Source organism: Chaetodon auriga, chromosome 23, assembly GCF_051107435.1.
Source record: "Chaetodon auriga isolate fChaAug3 chromosome 23, fChaAug3.hap1, whole genome shotgun sequence".
NCBI lineage: Eukaryota > Metazoa > Chordata > Actinopteri > Chaetodontiformes > Chaetodontidae > Chaetodon > Chaetodon auriga.
In genome coordinates, this window is record NC_135096.1 from 16,616,205 (window position 1) to 16,640,517 (window position 24,313).

The 24,313-nt window shown below is 47.3% G+C and overlaps 3 protein-coding genes across 6 annotated transcripts in view; 1 reads left to right on the forward strand and 2 right to left on the reverse strand.

Annotated features, from left to right (window-relative positions):
• Positions 1 to 592: 592 nt before the first annotated feature.
• Positions 593 to 11,997, forward strand: ical1 (islet cell autoantigen 1-like). 4 transcript variants are annotated; one of them, XM_076723059.1, is made up of 16 exons: positions 604 to 708; positions 1,405 to 1,437; positions 1,538 to 1,712; positions 5,460 to 5,532; positions 5,699 to 5,822; positions 5,946 to 6,144; positions 6,223 to 6,348; positions 6,443 to 6,541; positions 6,637 to 6,722; positions 6,902 to 6,952; positions 7,153 to 7,202; positions 7,495 to 7,539; positions 7,671 to 7,892; positions 8,753 to 9,010; positions 9,100 to 9,195; positions 9,851 to 11,997. In XM_076723059.1, the coding sequence occupies exons 2-16, from the start codon at positions 1,430 to 1,432 to the stop codon at positions 9,964 to 9,966; spliced, it is 1,728 nt and encodes a 575-aa protein (XP_076579174.1). In that variant the 5' UTR covers positions 604 to 708; positions 1,405 to 1,429; the 3' UTR covers positions 9,967 to 11,997. The 4 variants fall into 4 exon arrangements, with proteins under 4 accessions (XP_076579177.1, XP_076579175.1, XP_076579174.1 ...); XM_076723060.1 differs by lacking the exon at positions 6,902 to 6,952 and having other exon boundaries at positions 595 to 708; XM_076723061.1 differs by lacking the exon at positions 7,671 to 7,892.
• fam117ba (family with sequence similarity 117 member Ba) lies at positions 11,898 to 20,422 on the reverse strand. Its single transcript, XM_076723063.1, has 8 exons — positions 19,909 to 20,422; positions 17,673 to 17,908; positions 16,305 to 16,388; positions 16,109 to 16,219; positions 15,384 to 15,527; positions 15,038 to 15,245; positions 14,821 to 14,941; positions 11,898 to 14,584 (listed from the first exon to the last, which is right to left on the reverse strand). The coding sequence occupies exons 2-8, from the start codon at positions 17,691 to 17,693 to the stop codon at positions 14,359 to 14,361; spliced, it is 915 nt and encodes a 304-aa protein (XP_076579178.1). The 5' UTR covers positions 17,694 to 17,908; positions 19,909 to 20,422; the 3' UTR covers positions 11,898 to 14,358.
• Positions 20,423 to 21,871: 1,449 nt separating this feature from the next.
• Positions 21,872 to 24,313, reverse strand: part of LOC143315883 (bone morphogenetic protein receptor type-2-like) — a 28,337-nt gene continuing 25,895 nt past the window's right edge. The window contains exon 13 of the mRNA XM_076723422.1: positions 21,872 to 24,241. Coding sequence (XP_076579537.1) covers positions 23,985 to 24,241 — 257 coding nt within the window. The 3' untranslated portion in view covers positions 21,872 to 23,984. The remainder of the gene's footprint in view (positions 24,242 to 24,313) is intronic.

Here is a 24,313-nt window from a genome sequence, read left to right on the forward strand (position 1 = left end):
TCAGAAATGGTTTCTGCATACAAATCACCTTAAAGTATTATTGCATGTTTTTGCTTTATGTCCAGGTAGGGTAAAGATGATGGATGAAATCATTATTTACACCATTATATTGGGAAATTTGTCATTAATTATTATTGTTTGTTTAGGTTGGGTGTATTTCACATTTTTTGCAGAACCATATCAACTTCCTCATGTTTTGGCTAACAAAAGAATAACCTGTTCTGTCGTTAACTCGACTTTTTCCTCCTTGGTCTGGTTTGACCAGAGAGAGGGTAAAACGAAGAGCCGTCACTGTGCTTCTTTTTTATTGTACTAGAATGCTCTAGAAAGCATTAAATTATGGCTCATTCTCTTAACAATTTGGAAACTCCAGAGGAATTTAATAAGGTTACCTGACAAAAGAGTGTAGCGGTGTTCGATATAAAGGATTATCGTTTTTTAAGTCATTTATAGATTCATATTGTCTTACAACTGCAGCAGATTGAATTTGAGATACTGTTGCCAGCCACATGCAGCTGTGTGGCTCATCATATCAATAGACGATCTTCGGTGTGGCGGGAACAGCAGTGACCCCTTGTGTCCAAACTGCGTCACAACCACTTTGCATATCCTGCTTCTCCGCCTCAGATTATGACGGCTGTCGGAAGAGGAGGCTAGCCGGGCTGCGCTGCCTCGATGCTCGGACGGTTGGACAAAACCAAAAGCAAGGTAAAGAAGTCTTCACCTTTTTATTTATATGTCTGAGTAACAGAAAACCCGGACTCGCGTAGTTTAACGTACACAAGGCATTTTTATCGTGGCCTCGATACTTGCTACTAGCTAAACTGCTAGCGCACGAGCTCCTCTGCTGACGTTTTCTGTCAGTTTTTTTTTCTTAACAGCCGTTAGGTGTATTGTTCTTTTACACCTTTTAATGAATATTCGCAGTGTTGGCAAATGTCGGAATGACACTCGGGGTTGCCTTTTCTCTCCGTGTCACCGAGGCTGCGTTTGTTGTAACCGAACACCTGCTCGACAGCCAGCTGGCTCTCAAGTCTCCAGACTCCTCCAAGTCGCAGGTGTCTGATCCCCGCGTCAAGAAGCATATTAGATTAGCTTTTTTAGCCGGAAGCACAGACGAGTTTTGGTCCAGCCGCAGATAAACCCTGCATGGTTACTCCATTATCATTCAGTGGGGGAACAGCTGTCAGCTCCGTTTCCACGCTTGCTGTTGTGCCTTGTAGGTATCACAGCAAAAGTCAACATGAAGCGGCTCATTGTTCCGCTTTCATTCAGGGTTAGACGCTCAGGCTGACTGTCCCTCCCACATTTTCCACAAAGTCTCACCCAGCTGACAAAGTAGGTGGTTTTTATGTTTTTATCCCTCTTCCAAAAAATATCACCTCTATGTGTTTTTGTCTGCAGAACAGAAAAAGGCTGATATCCAGTGATGGACGGGTATGTGTGGATTTGATATCCTCAAATCATTAAGTCATAAAACACAGCCAACCTGCAGGCTGCATCCCTCTGCTGTCACTGACTGAGCTGTTGGCCACAGGTTTGCGGGGGACATGCTGAGCGGCGGCCGGGCGCTGCTCGGTGAGGACAGCTCGGTGATGGCTCGCATGCAGAAGAAGTTCTGGAAGACCAAGCAGGTCCTCATCAAAGCCACGGGCAAGAAGGAGGACGAGTACGTGGTGGCCTCAGACGCCGACCTGGATGCCAAGCTCGAGGTGGGAGAGGACAGATGAGCTCAAGCTTTTAGACCTCCATGGCTTTCGCCTTCCACCACTAAAGTTGTTATTGTTCTGTTCAGACTCACCCCTCCCTCTGCCAACGTGTCATCATCAGAGTGCTTTCTATCACCGGTGGCCATTTCCTAAGCATTATAGCTCTCTGCTAAAGCTGTTGCTTCGGTTGAAAGCACAGCAGTAAACCAAAAACGGCTTCTCTCGTAGGACTTCCTGTGGAGCTTGTGAAGGAAAAAGATATCACGTAAATTAGTATTTGTGAACAAAAAAAATCCACTTGTCACGACATGTAAACAAGTCACAGTTCTCAAAGTGGAGGTGAGTAACAAAAACCAGTGATGAGGTAACACATCATCTACAAGCAGCTGAGACTGTAATTGGCTAGGCGGCGGCGGCAGCGGTGGTGGCTTTGTGGTGTGTGGTGTGTGTATGGCGACACAGTCCAGTATTGCTTTCAGAAAAGTATCAATACAATAATGTAAAATACTTCATTACAGCTAAAAGACCTACATGTAAAGTCCAGCTTAAGTAAAAGTCTGCTAACAGCAGAATGTACTTAAAGTTTTCAAAAGTAGAAGTACTCATCTGACGTTATTAGATTGTTAGTACTGATGCATCAACGTGCGAGCAGCATTGTATTATTACAGCTGTGTGAAGTGAAGCTAATTCGTTTAGTCCAATGGGGACCAACATCGTATGGCTTTGAAGAAGAACTGGAACATGCTGATCCATAAAATATTTTATATGTATGTATGTTTTCCAGCCCATAAGGGAAAATGTGATAGCCTGTAGTTAAAAGGGATTACGTGGCTGCAGAATGAATACACCCACAGTGAGTTGTTGGCACAAGGTGGTTAATGTTTGCAGAGATCCTTTCTTGCTGTTTGGCTCTGAACAGTTTTAGTCATACGTGAGATGTCTGACGCCACCTCGCAGCTGTGAAAAAGATGTCAGCCGGGTGCAGTCATTTCTCAACAAATGAGGGTGGCCACTTTGGATTGGCTCAAAGCTGGCTGGCATTTAGCTGTGACAGGCCGTGTGACAGTCCGGCCCTGTGAGACGGGGACGTGGTCGAGTTTCACGCACTGTGAGGCTTTTGTTTGCTCTAGAACAAGATCAGGCCTGCTCTGTCCTCCTGCTCTCATTGTCCCTGCCACCATTCAGGAGACAAAGTCAGAAGTGAGGGGGAAGGCGCCGATGGACAGAGAGACATGAGAGTAAATTCAGAGGCGATATTTGAAGAGCAGATCGGTCTTGTTGCGTTCCTCTGTCTCCTTCACACGTTTCATCTTCACCTTGAGCTCTCTGTGGAGCAGCAGAGCACTAAAGCCACCACGGCAGATTAGATTTGGGCTCACGTCTGGTCGGCAGCCTTACAGCTAACCCGATTTTATCCTCATCTGCTGCTCCTCATCTCTGCTGCAGGCTCCAGGCTACATCGGCCGATACGGGCATAACATGCTAGATTCTCTGACTGAAATGTCTGGCCGAGTTGCATTGTGGGTAATGGAGGCACCAGGTTTTAACAAAGAGGAAGAATGTGTGGAATGAAATATTTTTATTATATATGTCTGTCTTCTCCTGTCACTGGACACGGGCCAAAGTAAAGGCTTTTTTCTACAGGAGACATTTTTACAGGTGACAGGAGGAAATTGCTGAATTCCATTTAGCTGCTTCATTTTCAGGAACCTGCTCACTGTCATGGCTTACTGGGACGCATGACGAGAACCGCTGTGCTTTTCCATTTCTGTACTGCACACTAATTGGCTCAGTATAGGTTTTTCTGCCTGCTTCTGAAATGTAAAACATCATCACCGCCAATCAGGTTGCAGAGAAAAACAGCCAAACAACACATGCTCTCCATGAGCCGGAGCCTGAGCACCTCCTAACCACCAGCCTGTAAAAGTCGAGATGACCCCTTCGTCCCTCGTTCCTCCCTTTCTCTCAGATGGCAGTGCTGGAGCGGCCATGAAATCTGCGTTGCTATGACACACACTGTTGTCATCTACCAGATGGGAGAAGAGGCGGCTGACTGCCAGACAGAAAGCGAGAGAGAAAAATATGTTCTGTTTACCGAGTGAGAGGTTGGTCTGGTCGGCAGCCTTACAGCTAACCCGATTTTATCAGGTTTTTATCACAACTGTGCCTCAGAGCATTTTCACATTTCATCTGCGCTGCATTTGCTTTGTGGTCTGGGAGCTGCATAAATGCAACATCAGATCAGATTTTGTCCAGTTTTGCTGAATATGTTTGTGTCCTGTTTTTATCAGAACAATTTCATGGAGGTAAAAGTGAACTTATCCGCACTGAGTCATTATCTGAACAGAGTGATGTGTGCCTGTGCCGCACAAACACAGGAAGTCCATCTCCCTCGGCCTCTGTTTTCTCCCTGCCATATTGCCGTGACTCAGGCCCAGCAGTTGCCGTTACATAAACGTGATCTTCATAAATCGATCAGCATTTCTCATCACAAAATAAAAAGAGGAGCAGCGACGTGCACGCAGCCAGAGATCTGAGGGGTGTTTGGCCACTGCTGAGGCTGACAGACTGAAGGTAGTGACTGTTTATTCAGCAGTTAATCAGTAACTACACATGTTCGTCACCTCCTCCGTCTTAAACCTGCCTGAATGCAGTGCTTTTCAAACTGGTTTTGAAATCATCTCTTAAAGGAAAACCACCAATTTTGCACACCAGAGGCTTTTATCAGTGTTGTATAAAGTCTTCTGCGTCTCCAGCGGGAGCCGTGTGAAGTCTGGTAAATGTCCTCAAGTGATGTCACTCGAGTCAGCATCAGTTGGCTTTGAAGGCTGCAAGTTTGAAAATGAATAAAACATGTGGGTGAGGAGCTCGAAAGAAGCGAGTTGAACAGACCTCTGCAGCTGCTCCTCATCTCTGCTGCAGGCTCCAGGCTACATCGGCCGATACGGGAATAACATGCTAGATTCTCTGACTGAAATGTCTGGTCGAGTTGCATTGTGGGTAATGGAGGCACCAGGTTTTAACAAAGAGGAAGAATGTGTGGAATGAAATATTTTTATTATATATGTCTGTCTTCTCCTGTCACTGGACACGGGCCAAAGTAAAGGCTTTTTTCTACAGGAGACATTTTTACAGGTGACAGGAGGAAATTGCTGAATTCCATTTAGCTGCTTCATTTTCAGGAACCTGCTCACTGTCATGGCTTACTGGGACGCATGACGAGAACCGCTGTGCTTTTCCATTTCTGTACTGCACACTAATTGGCTCAGTATAGGTTTTTCTGCCTGCTTCTGAAATGTAAAACATCATCACCGCCAATCAGGTTGCAGAGAAAAACAGCCAAACAACACATGCTCTCCATGAGCCGGAGCCTGAGCACCTCCTAACCACCAGCCTGTAAAAGTCGAGATGACCCCTTCGTCCCTCGTTCCTCCCTTTCTATCAGATGGCAGTGCTGGAGCGGCCATGAAATCTGCGTTGCTATGACACACACTGTTGTCATCTACCAGATGGGAGAAGAGGCGGCTGACTGCCAGACAGAAAGCGAGAGAGAAAAATATGTTCTGTTTACCGAGTGAGAGGTTGGAGCGCTGCGGCACTGAGGGACAAACACTACACTGCAAACTAAAAGTCCTGGAAGTGGCAGGAAGTCTCCAAACCGCTGCAGTGGGAGTGTTTGGGGGTGTTTTGTCGGTATTATATCCCGTTTTACGGTTTAGGTTTTCTAACCAGCCTGTGTTGTCTCTGCAGTTTTTCCGCTCGGTTCAGTCCACGTGCACGGAGCTGCTGAAGGTGATCGAGAAGTACCAGCACAGGATCACACGTGAGTCCCGGTGAAACCCAGACCCATTACATCACATTGCAGGCTGGCTGGCTGAGGTGGTCTTTGCTGTTTTTGTTGTGCTTCTTGGTGGGATCAGGGCTTTAATAAAGCCTTGATATCACCTTACGTAACATTAACAGTCTTATTTTTTGTCCTTTTTCTTCAGGCTTGTCTCAGGAGGAGAACGAGCTCGGCCTGTTCCTGCGCTTCCAGGCTGAACACGATCGGACCAAGGCTGGCAACATGATGGACGCCACCAGCAAGGCTCTGTGCACCTCCGCCAAGCAGAGGTCAGCAGCACAAAGCAATGCAGCCAATACAGTGCAGTCTAAACAGTCTTGTGTCGCAACAGTGTGTCCCATTCTGGTTTTAATCTCCAGCTTCGTCCTGCTGTGTCTTTCCTTTCTCCACAGAATGGCACTGTGCCCGCCGCTGCACCGCCTGCAGCAGGAGGTGGAGACATTCAGGCGGCGCGCCATTGCTGACACGCTGCTGACCGTCAGCCGTATGGAGACGGCCCGCACCGAGTACAGAGGAGCTCTGCTCTGGATGAAAGACGTCTCCCAAGAACTGGACCCAGACACCTACAAACAGCTGGAAAAGTTCCGCAAGGTGGGAGGACTTTGGGTTGATAACTCTTTTCATAATAAAAGCATGTGCGGGGGGCTTTCACGGTCTCTCTGTCGTCAGGTGCAAGCCCAGGTCAGAGGGACGAAGGGCCAGTTTGAGAAGCTGAAGAATGATGTTTGTCAGAAGGTCGACATGCTGGGAGCGAGTCGCTGCAACATGCTGTCACACTCCCTCTGTACCTACCAGGTGTGTGTCTGTCCAAAGCTTTCAGGGTTAAAGCAGTCGCAAGTGTACAGTGCCATCTGTCACCTACTTGTTTCTTTACTTCCTGTCATGACAGACCACTCTGCTGCAGTTCTGGGAGAGGACGGCCCACTCCATGTCGGGAATCCACGAGACCTTCCAAGGACACGTACCATACCAGTTCACTACACTCAAGGTACATGAAACAACGCAGTTTGAATACCCGGCTTGGCTGATTGTCGCAGTCTGCTCTGTTTGATACACGTCTTCATGTTTTCTTCCCTCCTGCAGGACCTGCGAGACCCACTGGAGGAAATAACAGACTTACAGAAAGAAGAGGATAAGAAGGAGAAGGCCCTGCAGAGCAACACAGACAGGTGAGAGAAGGTGCCAAAACAGTCTAATGTGTGTCAAACTAACACACACACACATGTCCTGCTACACCATCTGTCTCTGTTTTCATGCCACCACCCTCTTCTCTCTGCCCCGCCATCATTAACACGCACACGTTTTCCATCCTGATATTTCTCTGTTTTTATGCACACGACCCGCTCAGCTATGTCTTCATCAAGCACGAGGCCAATGTCATGCCCATGTTTACTCACAAGTAAGTGTGCGTGGCAGGTTTTACGTGTGGCCACCAGCAGTGATCCATGTGGTAGCTCATGGCTTTACAGTAGCGAACCTGAGACTGCAGCTCCAAATCAAATAGAGGCTACCGCGCCGCTAAAAATAGCAAATAGTCTCACCAGATAGATAAGGCCCTTTCTCATTTCTCCCCCTCCTCTCTGCTTCTCTCTGCCTCAGTCTGGTGTCCTTGGATGACGACAAGCCAGCAGGAAGTGCCTCAGACACAGGTATGGACTGCCCCCTGTAGGCTGAAACGCATATTAGAGTGGAAATCATGGGCTCTGAGAATACAGTGAACGGTGACAATAAGAGTTTAGAGATCAAACCTTCTTCATGTGAAGAAGTAAGAAGCCTAAAAGTTAGAAAATCTTGAGGCTTTGAGCCATTTGATGGCATAATTTGAGCTTGGGGGGGAATAATCCACAGATTCATTTCTGATTGGTTCACCTGAATCACGATGTGATTCACAGTATAAGTGACATTGTCAAATAGAAAAACCACGAGTGTTCTCCTTTGCAGACCCCACCCACAGCAGTGATGGGCAGAGGCAAACCAGGGACAGTGGTAAGTTCTTGTGTGTGTGTGTGTGTGTGTGTGTGTGTGTGTGTGTGTGTGTGTATTGTATGTGTGCATTGGAATTGCTGTCGCTGAGTGTGCACTGGATGCCTGTTGGCTTTATGATCCTTTGACCCCAGTGCACCAGAACACGAGCACACCTGCTCCAGCCCTGCACGACCTCAGAGGACCATCGGGGGGCTCCTGTGATGACCTCATGCTCATGGGCAGTAATCTGCCACAGCTGCCGCTCCCAGGCCCAGCAAACGTCCCTCTCCAGGCTCAGCTCCAGAGCGGAGAACCCAGTGAGCTCTGGGGCTTTGGAAGCTACCAGTCCGGCTTCTCCCAGCTGCCTGCCACCGGTAAACTAGGCGACTGTCTCCTGTTTCTTCTACCTGCCTCACTGGTTCTCAGCTTTCCAGTCTGCTTGGTTGTGGCACAAATTCACCTCCTCTGGGACTTCAGCTCTGTTCCTTTTCACACTTTGGATCTGGATTCATTCTGCCTGACTGCCTCAAAATGCTTTGCTTCCTTCACTTTTGTCCTCATGTCTGAGACTCACCTCTTTGAGCAATGATCTCACATCTGTCAGGTGAATATGTAGCTGTAGCTAGCAGCCTGTTAGCTTAGAATGCGGAGTGGAAACAGCTAGCCTGGCTCTGTTCTTGGTTTAACACTGAGGGTCATCATTTCTAACTGAGGGAGCTGTTTGTTTGACAGCACAACAGGCAGCTTGAATGTACCTGCCTGACAGAGCACAGGTGTGCTCTATCAGATGTCACTATAAGCTCTGGGATTCCCCTCCGTCGTTGAGGTTAAACTTGAGCTTTAAAATCAGCTTTGTCACATTTACATTTCCCTGTCGAAGGTCGGCCCATCCTGCACTTCACGTCTTTCTGAATAAATCTTACTAAACTCAATCCTGATAGTCTTTGCAGCATCAAAGCGCTCTTCTTTCTTTCTTCTGCGCACATGAAATCCACAGCAGGAGCAGCGCTGGTGGAACTGATAACATTAGCGATGGCTCAGCTCCTGCAGTTCTTGCGGTGCTTTGCAGCCATTAATGTCATTAGCTGCACCTGACTCACAAGCTTGCTTGTGGAAAAAGTTTCTCCAGCTTTAGACTCATTGAAGAGCCTTGTTGTTGACCACTACCTCTCTGCTGCACATCTGTCCTTTGTTTTACCTACTTGTCTTCCTTCCCTCTGCTCTCCGCTGACAGGCCTGAGACCAGAGGAGGAGGATGGCGAACGTGGTGACATGGCTTTCCTCAAAGACCTCCTCAGCCCGGGCCCGGGGGCCAGCGATGAGTTCAGCAGGGAGTGGCAGGACGCTTTCGGGCTGTTCGACCCTCCCAGCGTCTCTCCGTCGAGCACGGGAGCAGTGAGTAGTGGGCCGGCGGCACGTCCGCCTTCAAACCCCCCCAGCCCCACAGGCTTCCTGCCCTCCCAATTGCTGGATCACAGTCTGAGTGCTACAGGTCAGCCTCACCGCAGCACACTGACCGATCCCTCGCATTATAACAAAGAACAACAGGGTTTTTCATACGTCTTCTGCTTTGTCTCTTAGGCTGGGCAACCCCACCTATGTTCCAGGCTCCACCCCTGCAGCCTCCCCCTGGTCAAAGCCAATCAGCTCAGCCAGCTGCAAGTCCAGCAGCCAATGGTAAGCTCTTTCTCTCTCTCTCTCTCTCTACTACTTGTGTCTTTGTAAACCGGTGAAATGTCATCAGTCCCACTGTCCCCATGGTTAACTTGCTTAAGCTTTTGGGCCCCAGTTAACGCCCTTATTCCTCCCAATCTATGTTCACGGTGCTCAGACATGTTAGATATATGCCATGCGTGCCAACTTACAGCTTCTTTGCTGCACCATCCATATTTGAAGCATCGTTAGCATACGTTACTCACTGAAATCAAACATGTCAAAATTCCATTTCACTAAAAATACACTTAGTACTTTTTATTAAGTCCCTTCAAAGTCTTCACCACCTATATGAGTCTGGACACACGTGGATGTAAACTTCAACTTGACTCATTGGTGGAGGCATACAACCGCAAGGTGGTAATTCTAGTTTAAATTAGTACATTATTCCTTGAACATTACACAGCCTCAGGTTTGCTGAGTGGTAATTTGATTAGATTCAAATGAATTTCACAATATGCACCTTCTCTGCAAAATATAATCCAATAATGATAGCGTGATAAAGCAGGTCCTTCCATGAAATAAATCATGAAACATGCGCTGCAAAAGCTACTTCAGCAGTCACATTTCTACAAGCATAAACTTTCTTCCAACAACGTGTGTGTGCGTGCGTGTGCAGCTGCTGCGGGCGGATCCAAAGACATGTCTGCCTGGTTCAGCCTGTTCGCAGACCTGGACCCCCTCTCCAACCCCGACGCCATTGGACGCTCCGCGGACGAGCTGCTCAACGCCTAAAGTCCTGCGTGTGCGTGCAGTAGTGAATGATTTCTCTGGATCTGGATGTCAGTAGTCAAAGAACACTGACAGTGAAAAACACACACAGATATTGATGCTCACACACACACTTTCTCCTGCATTTCTGTCAGCAGGGGAGGTGTGTACATATCAAATGTGTTACACTGGAAGATGTTATTTTACTTAAGGAAAAGGGAAACACTGTCTCCTCAGCGGCTCGCGGCCGCTCTGCAGCTCTGCACCCGACACTACACATGAAGCCACCGGCTCACACAACAAACCTCATGTGGTCCGTGTTACCTCTCACTGTCAGTCATTGCAGCTTCTGTCGGGCGGAGAGAATGTTTGCCTTACAGCTTTATTTTGGAGGGCGGCACATGTTTTTTTTTTTTTTTCCTGTGTTTTATTTGTGTTTGGGTGTGTGTCAGTTTGCTGCGTGTGCACACGACAAGGGACCCAAGATGTAAAAACCCTCTATTTACTCAGCATCGTTTCTACACGGTAGCACGATCGGTCCCATGCGAGTGCAGAGCGTACAGTCTGTACTGTATATATAAGACATAGTGTTTGTATGAGATGAGATGGGACCCTGAGCCTGTATTTGCACACAAAGACAGCAGGTGTCTGTATCACAAACCAAGATGAGTCTTAATTTGGGTTTTCTGGTTTCACAGCGCCCACAATTGGGCCCACCGGAGTCATCGTGACATGCACAGAAGTAACAGTAATTTACCCACATGAAAAAGTCTGCAGCTGTGCTAGCAGCTCCAGAGGCTGTTAGCATGCTAACATGCTGATGCTCAGCAGCTGCAGTGTTGATCATGTTCAGCTGTCTTAGTTTAGCATGTTAGCATGCTACCGTTTGCTAATAAGCGCTAAACACTAAAAATACACAAGGCTCATCGACATTTCAATCACATACTTATCAGACTACTTCTCGCTCAGCTCATGTTAGGCTCACTGACACTCGCTTTGTGATACAGACTCCTGCACCAACTCCACCAGTTAAAGATCAATAATGTGACGCTTTATTGATCTCTACAAGGAAATTCTCCGTTATAATGAAGGATTGTGTCTGAAGACCACAATGAACTCTGAGCCGTCTCGTTCATCCCGTCACCTTCAGCCCAGATTCTCCCTGCTGAACGAGTAAAAATAGGATGCATCTGAACGTCAGTCCCATCTGTCGTTTCACAATCACAAGTCCAAGGCCAAGAAAAATGTGTGAAGGATGAAAGTTGTTTTGTAGTCTCTTGAAGGAAGTTTTAAAGTAGGACACAGGAATTAGATTGTTTTTGGGGTGGGTGGGTTATTTAAATCCTGCTAATCTGCAAGTAAACAGCGCCTAAGATGCATTGAAATATATTTATTTTCTGATTATTCCACTATTTGCAAATAGTTGTGCAGTCTACTGAAAAAAGATAACGCTATCGTGTCTATTTTGAGCTGTGTGTGTTTTGTCTTTTGAGAGTTCACACATGGATTAAGAGTCAACACTGGAGAACTGTTACCATCTCTAAGTTACCTGATGTGGGTTTAACGCCCGCTGACCAAGACTGACCTTTCTGAATGTTTATGAACTTTGAGTGAAGAGCTGCAAAGTGACAAAAGTGTATTTTACGGATGACACGTCTGAGCAGCTGAGGTGTGAATATGGCGTCCACACACGCACACACTACTCAAACCAAATCCTCAGTGTGAGTCGCACTCGGCGGCGCCAAGGTGATCAGAGTGCATCCTGGGAAAAAATGTTTTGTGAGTGTCAGAAAAAACACTTTTTATACAAGCTGCACATTAGTATCATTTAATCCTTGTTTTTAATGTGACACATGGTCACAAGAACCTGCTGTGTTAGTGTTTCTGTCACATCATGTATTCTGATTTACACACCTCAAGAAAAAGAATGTATTTCTCAAATCAATCACAAACGCTTTATTTAATTCAACTATGCCTTTTTATTTCACTCGAGGGGTTTAACAGATGAAAACTTGGCAGTTCTGTTTCCAATAAACTGGACAAGCAAACAAAGAATCATTGTGTCGAGCCTCATTCCAAAATGCTGTTTATCCACTTTGAAAAAGAAAAATATCTGAAATCTGTTCTCACATGTATGAATCTGCTCTTTCAAACTACCTATTTTTTGTTTGTGTTGTTCTTGTAAACAGACGTCTAAAAACCACAAAGAAGAGCGTGTCGCTGTAGGTGTGATTGTTTTTCAGCAAGTGGATATCTCATTTTGGAACAGAACTCCTCATTTCGTCAGTAATTTCACTGATAGGAAGGTTACTCATGCCAAATCAGGTCAGCGGGTCAATGACATCCACGCTTCTCTCTACGTCTACTCTGCTACATGTTCACATCAGTCTGGATTTCCACTGTGTGAGGCTACATCGATAGCAGCTGTTGGTTTGCTCTCTTAATAGTAGTGTAGACTTGTTAGTGTGCGCTGAAAAGTTAGTATATCTTCTTTTTTTTTTGTATCCTAGTCACTACAACCTGAGATGGACGATGTAATCTATTCTTGATTAAAATTCTCTGCAGACCCAGTTACACTCCTGATAAATAAATACATTATTATTCACAATAATGAGACATGTAGTAATTCACAGTACTCAGCGGGAAAAAGAAAAGCAGGAGGGGGGAGGTTATATGGTACAATTGTTGACTCATTCAGATACATATCTTTGTCAGCCGATAATACAAACACAGTGTGCCTCTATATTTACATAACCAGTACATTCCTATCCCACTGTAGCAGGCACAGTCAAGTAGTAATGACATATACAGGAGGACGGGCCGGGGCGTGGAGAGGCTGCCAACCAACACGCTACGCTGAGTCTCAGCCAGGTGGTGTTTACATCGTGTGAGTAAACGTCTTTCATTTCAGCTTCTGTCCATATAATTTCTCTGCTTTTTAGACTGGAGAGACTTGTGTGACACTGAAACCATAAAACCGTCAACTGGGAAAGAAGTGATGCTGCACCAATCAGAGTGCAGTTAGTAACGGGTCAGTGACAGCTGGTGGGTTGTTTGATGTAATGATAAACTATAACCTGCATTAATTAACAAAATCCCAGGATGCTACAATGCAGCGTAGAGGTGAGGAGAGCTAAAGGAGTGTTTTGTTTTACCATTTATATAAAAATATTGATTAGTGCAAGGTTTGCACTCGAGCTTTGTGCGCTGTATGTTTGTGATTCGTATCTGAACTCCACCTGCCGCCACGGTCTGCAGTGTAGTGTCTCGCTTTGGCAAAGCTCTCCACGCTCAGGGCCCTACGCGCCAGAAGGAGCCCGTCCTGCGAGGACAAAGCCCCTCTGGACACATTTCACAACAACACTGAGCAAGACAGAGAGGGGTCGGCGTTACAGTGACGGCGAGGGAAAGAAAAGGAGAGAGAGCGCGGGGTGATGGAGGAACAGAAGGGGGTGGCTGTGGTGGCGGTGGACTAAAAAGGGACATTGTGAGCAAAGGCTGGCGCTTGGGAAGGAGGGGCAAGCAGACACAGGTTGAACACGCTGCACACATCATAGCCCTGGCCTGTGTTTCCCATAGATACACGCCGCCCGGCGGGGGACCGGCTCACTGCTACCAGTTGGCGTAACAAAGGTCTCAGCTCGTACCAGTTCAGTCAGCGTCCACTGGAAACAGCCGACTGAAGCACAAACGTACGTCTGGACCTACTTCACAGGTGGTCTACCCGCCCGTCTTCGTGTATCTACGGCCATCGCAGTGCAAACATCATGTGCGCCGTGCGAAAGGAGCGAACATGATCAGAGCGCCGCGCTGGTTGAGCGAAACTGAGCGGTCTAAAAGATCAGGCACATTTTTAACTTCTCCTTGTCACGACCGTTCAAGTTTTGCTACGGTTTATCTTGCAGCACCAAAATTAGCCTCAGTGGTCAAACTCTTGGTCACCAAGGAACCAGCGGCCTCTTTTTTTTTTTTTGTCTCGTAATGGAAGGCAAATTTCATATCAAGAGAAATAACTACAGATAGAAAAAGAGATATGTCCGTGGAAAGGCGCCATGGTATAATACGATGAAATAAGAGTCTGTCCTTTCGCCCTTTTCCTCCCAAAAAACAGGAACATAACCAGCACTAAAGGTAGAAGAAAGCGATGAAATGTTAGCTGCAAACGCCCACGCAGGGCTGCAGGACTCTCACGTTGTAGTCGTCTGAGGAGGAGAGGCAGTGGGAAGCGCTTTTTCAACAAGATAAGGACATCAGAGAGAGCTTAGCTGGCATGCTGAAGGCATTTTTTTTGGAGCAGAAGGGTTGTTTCCTAGTTTCCAATGTTTTCTGATATCGTGGTGGGGGAGAGGAAGGGGCTTCTTTTGAGGGGGGGGGGGGGGGGGGGGTAATGTGGGGACTTAAAGCCCTCGAGGGCCATCAGAAGCTCTCGGGCTCCTCCAGGAGGCAGGGCTGGGTGGACAGAGGCACGAGGGACGGGGACAGGCTGCGGAGGCCCACCCCGGGGCGAAAGCTGAGGTCCGGGGCGGGGAGTAAGGGCTTGAGGATGCTGACGAGGCAGAAGGCAGAGCCGCTGTTGGGGATGAAGTTGACCTTGTTGCGGTCGGGACACAGGAAAGGAGGGATCTCCTGCAGAGGTTTGGGCCTGGAAACACACACGCAGGGACGCAGTTAGCCTTCATAGTAGATACACTAACACAAGTGGTGCTAAGTGCTCACCAGCTAGCTGCTAATGGTGTTTACTGTTAGGTGCTGGGCAGATGGATGATCGCGTGTTTCGTAAAGCTGTTTCACTGAACACACGTTTCACAGAGCACGAGAGCAGTGAGAGTGAAGCCACGCGGCACAGTTTGTCCGAAAAACCGAAAAACGAATACTCACATGGACTCCTCGAACACCTTGACCTTCTCGCAGCCCTCCGGAGGTTCTCTCTTGAACATGTAGCTGTTGTTGGGTCTGGGGGAGGCGGCGTATTTAGGCAGCGGGGAGTAGGGGCCCAGCTCTGAGGACAGACACAGAGGGAGGTCAAAGGTCAGCATCAGGAACAGATCGCGCTCAGAGAGACTTCAGCGCGTGTGTGTGTGTGTGTGTTGGTCACCTTTGTCCTCATAGGGGCTGCCTCCACCCATGTCGTTGAGGACGGTGAGGTAGGAGGGCGAGATGGAGTCGGGACGGCTACTGCAGTTGCTGTGGTTACCACTCAGGCCGCCCCCGGAGGGAGTCTGCGTGTCGATGCTGCGGGTGCTGCTGCTGCGCTGTGGGGGGACGGGTGGGGGCGCACGGTGCCCATCTGGGACATCCTGTGGCTGTCGAACAAACACAAACGAGGTCACAATAGCGACGCGGCATCGGGGGCTTAATCCCCGGCCAGCGGTGGCGTGCAGACCCTTAAAAAGACAGCTTCACGTCACCCCCACCCCAGTCTCCCAGTCGGTGGGACTCACAACGATGGTCTCGTCCTTTTCGGGGGCGTCTTGGATGGTGATGCGTTCGATCTCCTGGTTGAGGCCCTCCACGCTGTTGCGGAAACGAGGGGCCGAGGACTTGGATATGGGGATGGGGATCAGGATGGTTTTGGGCATCGGCGACTGAAAGGCACAGACAAGCTGCAGTTAACGTCGACTCGGCACCTGCGCACAGGTGCTGCAGTGACTTTCATTTAGCCGCCGGACAAAGGAAGTCAGATATATATGCGATGTATATTTAGTTAAGAGAAACGGGGAGAGAAACTCTTCATCTCCGTGTCGCTCTGGGTGTGTGTGTGTGTTCCTGCTGGCTGGTGAGCTTTGTGAGGAAAGTTGCGCCATCAGTCCGCCAGTCCTGCTCGTTCTTTGTCTCACGAGGAGCCCCAGAAAGCGGGACAGCTGCACTCCAGCAGACTCCACAGGGAGCGCTCGACTGGCCCTGTCGCTGTCACCGACACACATGACGTGTGTGTGTGTGTGTGTGTGTGTGTGTGTGTGTGTGTGTGTGTGTGTGCAGCATCAGACGAGCCCAGTTTAACTGACTTTTCATAGACCAGAGTCACGTTTCAAATTAACTGGAGACACACAGCCAAACAGGGACATGAGGAAAAGTGGGACGTCCTCAAAACCCTTCAGATCAGGGACCCAACCTACTTCCTGTCAGAGCACCACGCACGCACACACACGCACACACTATCGATCACCTGCGACTGGATGATGGTATGGCTGCCATTGAACGGGGACTTGCGGTCTTTATCCCTCCGATGGCGGCTGCTGCGTTTGCTGCGCTGAAGCTGCTGACGCAATTTGGCAATCTGGAGAGTTTCAGAGACAGACAGACACCGTGAGACAGACGTCCATAACGCTCGCATTTAGTCAAAACACAGGGAAGGAACTGACCTCCTTGAGCTGGTCGGTGCTCCCACAGGAGGCCGAGCGTTTGTGAGAGCCCCTCCTCCTCTCATCTGCCCAGGCCCTGGGGGTCTGAGACACACACACACACACACACACACACACACACACACACACACACACACACTGGTTAGAGCTAAATATTAAACAAACAGCCAAATTAGGTGCCACCTGGGAGGAGAGAAAAGTCACATGAAAAGCTGACCTGGATGTAAAGACCCATAAATAATCTATATAATCCAATATTACTGCAGGTTTTCTGACTTAGGCTTCAAACTTAGGTCCTTTAAGTCCTCTGCTCTCAAAACAAGTGATAAAATCTGCCAGTGCACTGAGAATATTACTGCTTTTTGGCTTAAAATCCACTTTTTGACACGTTCTTGCAGACAGAATCATGAAATGTACACATGCCAACATTTTGTGCGCAGTCAAGGGAAAACAAACAAGTATCAGCAGCACTAAACTACAGTTGAAAATGATGTTAAAAGTACAATATTATAGGTTTTATATGACAGCAGCAGCATCTGTGGGCTAAGACAGGCTCTCTGAAGCGGTTTCAAACGTGCGTGCGCTCTGGTCGCTTGGCTGAGATGACCTGCTGTTAAAGAAATATCTCACAGCGACTGTTTGACCTGAGTCCGCTTCAAAGTCAGTCTGTGAGCGATAGTCAGAGGCAGCGCAGCACCATGATGCAACCGTCCGCAATCTCTCTCTCTGCCTCTTTGCATTGATTGGCTGCTTTGTAAACACGCGCGCACACACCTTGCAGGCATTCGGTGCGGCTTGTCTGAAGCAAGAACACAATTTGTACCGTTCATTTCATTCGTGGACAAAATTATGGAAATGTCAGAGAGGCAACATCTGTGAGCAGTTTGTTCGGATGCTGCGGAACAATGTGGTGTCCCCCAAGGCTTCTTGGGCCACTGTTATTCCTTAATTTACCAAATGTGTTCGGGAAAGCTCTGGTTTGTCTGCTTCAAAGCAAACAAACAAGCCTTTGCAGCCATGCTAGCAGTGCAGCTGTGCACTACATGCAGGCGTTTACGGTCCCCTGATGATGAATCCGACTGACGTTGATGATCCTCTGACCTTTCATCCATTAAAGCAAAGACGAACACTGTGAACATTGTACCGGCTAAATACCAGCATGTTAGCATCGTCAGTGTGAGCCTGTTAGCATGCTGATGTTAGCATTTCTTACAAGCTTTTGTTTGTATTGTATAATTAGGCTGAGGAGATCAATAAGACATTTTGGATTTTTTCCCCTCTCTGCACACACATTGTCATTGTTTGTGTTAAACCTTTGCACATAAACAGAACCACCACCGCCCACCTGAACCCCCCCACAGCACTCACCTGCGTCGCTTTGTCCCTCATGTAGGGAACGTGTTGGTGCTGGCTGTCGTCCTGAGGCCAGGGACCTGTCAGGTGAGAGCCAGCGAGCGCGCCCTGTGAGGGCCACAGCTGGACGCGATGGCGGGGGACCGAGAGGAGAATGAGGAGCGGAGCGCTCGGAGGGAGAGGAGGGGGACGCCGGACGACGTGGAGGAGAACCACGGAGAGATGCGGTAGGTTAAGGCCACTGATGTAGTCTGAGGAGGGAAGAGAGAGAGCAGCGTAGATGAGATGTAAACAAGTCATTCGTCAACACATCAACAAATCAACAGACACACAGCTGGTCTGCGGGATAAGCTCACGGCTGCTTCGCTCTGTCTGTCTAGGTTTGTGTGTGTGTGTGTGTGTGTGTGTGGGCATTGTGTCTATGAGTGTGTCAGATTGATGCTAATCCGTCCCTCGCTGGGCAGAGCGGATATACCCCCCTCCACCCTCACACAGCCCCCTGGTTAATGGCATTAAAAGAGCTTAAAGCAGAGGGGGGGTGCAGTGAGGGCAGGTGCTGGCTTCTGCCCGACTGACCCTGATTCAAAGCTGCAGCAGCGTGTTTTGCACGAGTGCACGCGTCCACCGACATCCATCACAATCCCTCCATGTGCGACGCAACTCACGACCGTGCCACACAGTGTCCTGAACTGTGTTAAAGAAGCAGAGCGCCGCATTCAGCCGCACCGAGAAGTGAAATCAATAACAAAAACCAGCTTTAATATTCATGTTACGGGCTCAAGCAACAGAACAACAATGCAGCATTAATGAAGCCGCACACACACACACACACACACACACACACACACACACAAACAAAGCACCTTGCAGGATAAAGGATGCATGTATTTTTTAGATGCTCCCAGCGGGAGCCGAGAAGCTGCTCAGCGCTGATAACAGCGTACTGTACGCGCAGCATGTACGTACAAACACACACATCGGCTGGCAGAGCTGGTCCTGGAGCTAAATTTGGCAGGGGCCTTGACCAGCGCACATCGCTGTTGCTAGGGAACGGAGCCGACCGGTCCTCACACAGTCTCGCTTGTGTGTGTGTGTGTGTGTGTGTGTGTGTGTGTGTGTGTGTGTGTGTGTGTGTGTGTGTGTGTAAACAGTTTGGGCATCAGCAGTCTGCCAGCAAAACGCTCAGACTTTTTTTTTTTTTATTATGACTGCTGCTTCTCCTGCCTCTGTCCACTCACATCTGCACTGCAATGTACTGCATGCTGACAGCAGAGTACCACTGGTGGTAGTAGTGGTAGTAGTAGTACTAGTATAGTAGCTCAGCCTGCTGTCAGTCCATACACAGATTCACAATATTGATTCTTTACCTGTTCAAAGGTGTTACTTGGCAGCACCACCTAAAGCCAGACAGGCTTTATTAGAGTGAAACTGATTATTTAATCAATTGATTGGTCGATGGTGAGAAAATTAAATGTCAAAAAGTCATATTTTTCAATCGAAAATGTCAAACATTTGCTGGTTCCAGCTTCTCAAATGATGTTTAATGACTGATTGATTATTCATGAAAATAATGGGCAGATTTATTTAGAGTGATTGAAGTGATTATCAGTTGCAGCCCTGGGCTTTATTGACCAGCCAAGAGCAAAACGCCATCTCACACAGAGAGCAGCAAAATCATTGAGCCCTTAAAATATTAGAAAACTGTGAAAAATGCCAAATTGATGCCTTCAATTTGGTCCAAAACCCAAAGATCTACTGTGACTAAACCAATGTAAGAGCAGACAGAGGAAAAGAGCAAAATCAGTGGGGTTTTTTTGTCACATTTGCTTAAAAAAAATCCTTAAAATTTAATCAAAATAGTTGCTTTTAAATGAATAATTCCAGGTCTAGTTTGCACTTTGTATCTAATGGATCATAATATCTGCATTTATCCTGCAAATTTCTGAGTGTCATGATCACAAACTGGGGCTGAAGCAGAGATCATGCCTGAAATGCACAGTTCTGGGCCTCAGAGCTCTGAAGTGCACATTAACTTGAATAAATACCTCACTGTGGATGTCAAACCTCCGTGCACCCGCCTGTGAAGCACAATGTAGGCCAGTTTTGTTTACTGGGAGACGAGCATGCAACCCCTCCCCACACATGATCCCCACCACCATCAAAACACGACCCGAACCCGTCTCCGCGTGACTGAGGAGCATCGTCCAGGCTCGTGAGTTAAAGGTGTGTGCGGGAGGAAAAACACACTCACCTGCAGAGACGTGATCTCGGTGCGCTGCGTGCAGAGGGGCTCGGTGGTCCTCGGCACCCCGGCCCCTGTTGATATCTGCTCGAGGATGCTAAAGAGGCGGTGGGAAGAGGCAGGAGAGAGGGGCGCGAGCGCAGGCTACAAGTGAGGAAAGCCCTCTTAGATATGAGCACGCAGACATAGAAAAGGTGTTTTAGGCGTCTTAGCGGGCACCGTGCGATACCCTCACTTAGGTGTCAAAATGGGCGTTGCTGTATTCGCACCCTGCCTCCTCGTCGTCGTGGATGGATGTTTTTCTCTCCCGGTTGATGCGGCACGACGGCCGGAGCGGCTACCGACACGCTTTCTGGACCAAGAAGAAATGAGTGTAAAAAGGGGAAAATGCGCGGTGCATCGTGAGGTGCCGCAAAACGACGGGAAAAAGAACGGAAGGACAGAAAATAGAGAAGGGTAGAAAGAAGAAGGCGGTGATGCTGGGCTAGCCTCGCTTGACACGACGGGGAGAGGGACCAGTGTGAAGCAGCCTGGAATACGCAATGAAGCTTCCGGTTGTTGTTTTCAAAGTAAAATACTTGCGCTATCGCGTTGTATCCGGGGCTCTGGATACGAGGAGTTCTCCAGTTTTCAATTGATTACTGTCCAGGGGCCCAGGATCCCAAAGGCTTTACTGTGGCTCAGTTGGTAATTTAATTTAAAAAAAAAAAAAAAAAAAGCACCATTAAAGAACAATATCTGTTACATCATCTGGTCTTAAAGCCCTGTCTTGGAGAGGGTCACTGAGTTAAAATCTAATTGTAAGAAACTCACTATTTCAGTATTGAGCCTACATGTTGCATATTTGTAAATTAATGTGTTTAATCAAATTACTGCACAACAAATCAGAGGCCAGGTATTATTCTAGTACAAACAGGTACAAAAGTATTGATATACTGTGAGCACTGCAGAAGTATTATACTCTTGGAGGACCTCTTGAAGTTTGATCCGGCTATGTTGACCATAACCGGAGGCCCTATTTGGCCACTTTTTGTAAGATAAGCGCATCGTTAAGTAACATTAAACATCTGTGAACACCATGTTTAAATAGAGTCCTTAGTAACCATGAAGAGAAACATTTTTAATATTCAATTATTAAGAATAATCATAGCACATATTCGGTGCCATATAAGCTCAAACACCTCAATTGACAGTGAAATCTTCACTTAATATCACTAAAAATCACAGTGAGATAAACGCTCCAACTGTGACGCGTATTTTATTATGGATGCAAATCGGACAGTTTCCGGCGGTGTCTCGGCTACGTCTGGCTGACTTGACGCAGCCGAAGGAGAGCTGTGACGTAGCGTACAAACGCTGAGCTGCTCGTGCTGATGCTGCAGTTGCTAGGGCGCGTGGAGCAGACGAAGAGAAGTGAAGTAAACAAGCGGAGGAGAGGAAAGGTCTCCCTCGTGTGTCCAGTTTAGCAACTCACGGTGTTTCGAATAGACCTACGACGGCTTATTATGTCTGACAGGGTTTCAGGAATCTATATTTAATCAGTTTCAGACATATTTAAATCAATTTAGAGCCGAGGACCACATCTGTTTCATTATACAGCTGTACAGCAGTCCTCTGCTGCTGCCCCTGGCTCATGCATGCCAAAACTAACATGGCTTCCAAAATGGTACCCAAAAAAAAGGCTGCACTTCCCTGATAATATAATTTGAGCTCCTACTTTAAATAGCCTTCCTACGTTCAACGGCCCACAAAGTATTAAAGCATGTTTTATTCAAGTGTGCACATCAGAAATAGAGAAATGGAGAGTCAGGCTAACGGTTCCCCCAGTTTCCAGTCTTTACGCTAAGCTAAGCTAAGCTAAGCTAAGCTAAGCTAAGAGGCTGCTAGCTGTAGCTTCTTATTTAGCATATATACTTCCAGAATCTCATGTCTGAAAGCCACTTGAGACGTGTCCTCAACAGACATAACCAACAATCATTTCATACATTTATTGAGAATTTTTTCTTTCATATTGACTTGAAAATGTTTACAGAAACTGTACCGAGCAGACGCATAGCAATGGAATCAAAGGCCATATCCATTGAATGCAAAACAGAATTCCATAAAAATGATGCAAATATCAATGCAATACACATACATATGTTTTTTTTTCATACAAATTACAGATTACAAAAACATAAATGAGATCTTTTCATATGCCCTGAAGCAGCGCTGAAAATACAGAATGAGTACAATGACATTTCAGCAAGTCTGTACAGCGCTAGGCCCCAACAACTCTAATGCTTGCTGATGTAAAGACACACAACACGTGCACGCTCACACACGCACGCACACTCACACACACACACACACACACACACCGAATCAGTCATTTGAACATCAAGGGATGAGACACAAGAAGCAGAAATAATATCCAGCGTGCTTCAGAGGGGTTTGGGTTTTGTTTTTTTTTTCTTTTTGTTTTTTTTTTAGACTAGTTTCTGATTTCCAACAGGGTTCCAAGAGCAGAATCTGGTCTTTCTAGGCCCGGGCCACAGCACCTACCTCTACCTGTGCTACCTGGCTGAACTGCTGCAGCTGGCACTCGTGTGGTGCTGCTACTGCCATCCCTACCTTTCTACATCTGCAAATATTTCACAATAAAAGCCTTGTTAACAAAGAAGAAGTTCTGTCCACATTAACACGAGAGGGCAGGAAGTGTTACATTTTTTTTTTAATGTGTGTGACATATTCTACAGATATAGACGCTGAATATGTAGTGAAAGGTGTAATGTTGCTGGTATGTCAATATGACTATCAACAGATCATTTTCACTGTCTATTTTTGCTGAGAACCGCGCTCTTCATGCAAAAAAAATGACAAAAAAAATAATAAAACAGACGCTGCAGCCACACTGCTCATGTGGGCTGCGTGGCTGCTGTGCCATCTTAACATGGGCGCTGGCGTGAAAAGCAAGAGGTTCCACGGCGCACACGTGCTGCTCAGGTAGGCGATGTCGCCCGGGCACTAGTGCTTCCGATCTTTCAGTCACAGACAGACAGCTAAACACACAGTCCACAGTGAGGTCAGGTGATAGTGGTACAGTGATTGCATTGGCCACTGTAACAGATCCCTCCATAGATTTGATTCTGGCGATTGTAGTGTTACAAGACCCCAGAGTTTGAGCCATTCCTGGTGTAATTGTGCAAGCAGAGGAGTACCACGAAAAAGCCACTTTTCCAGTCAGCTGGGGTTGATTGTTAGTGTTTGTTTCCCCCTAAAAATAGTCCAGAGAAGAAGGAAAGAGAGGAGGATTGTCATCCATTTTCTCCTCTTGAGTCGGGGTGATAGTGAGTGGTGGATTGTTTACAAAACGATTGTGACAATTCATAAGTGCAACAGAGATTAACATATCAAAATAATGACGGGATGAAACAACGACCAAAGAAATGGAAGCGATAAAAACATCGAAAGCATCTAAAAGCTACATCCTATTGCACAGTTAAAAATTATGATACAAAAAATGGATACAGAGTCAAAAAGGACAAAAATTGGTATTGCATACAAATCAAGGAAATTTAAAAAAAAATTAAAGTAGTTTGTTCTGTCTTTTAAGACCATGAATTCTTTTACAGAGCCTACTCTCGGTACAGCGGAGTACGAGAAGGAGAGCGCTCAAAGTGTTGATTGTTTCTCGTCGCCTTTTTAAGTTTAGAGACCACTTCTTGTCGTGGTCGCAACAGACAGGACTTCTAAACACTGATTTTACTCGGTTCAAAGTGCACATAGGGAAAACAAAAGAAATCCATCAAAACCTCGCTACGCTCATGAGGATGACACATGAAACAAACCGACAAAACGGAGATTAATAAGATGCGGACAACAGAAGCGGATGAGAATGCTGCATAGCTGGATTCCATTTAAAGCAATGCCATCATCAGAAAGACACACAGGAGCGAGACAGACCTAATTACTGTACACGATCAGACTCGACTGTTCACAAGACACTCCATAGCTTCCTCTTGCTGATTGAGAGCAGAGAGCTCGACAGACAGAAACCAAACGCTCTCTGGGTATTTTTTTCAGTCTTGTCAGAGGGTCTGAGTTCACACATGCGTGTCGCTGGGCTCGCTGGCCAAGCTCCCCCCCCGCAGGTAGATGGCCGAACTGGACTTGGGCCGGCTCTGACCGTGACCTTGACCGCGGGAGGACCCGTTGTTGTTGACCTCCGGCCCCCTGGTGTCTGTGGAGATGACCCATGTGGTGGGTCGCCACTTTTTCAGCGAATAGGGAGTTTTGACGCGCTTCTTGATCTTCTCTCCTGTCCCCCCCAAGGCTCCATCCGGCTGTACCAAGCCCTCCCCTAGAAAACAGGAAGGAAAACGGATCAGTTTTAACACCAGTGTACATGAAACACATTCATGCAACACTCCTG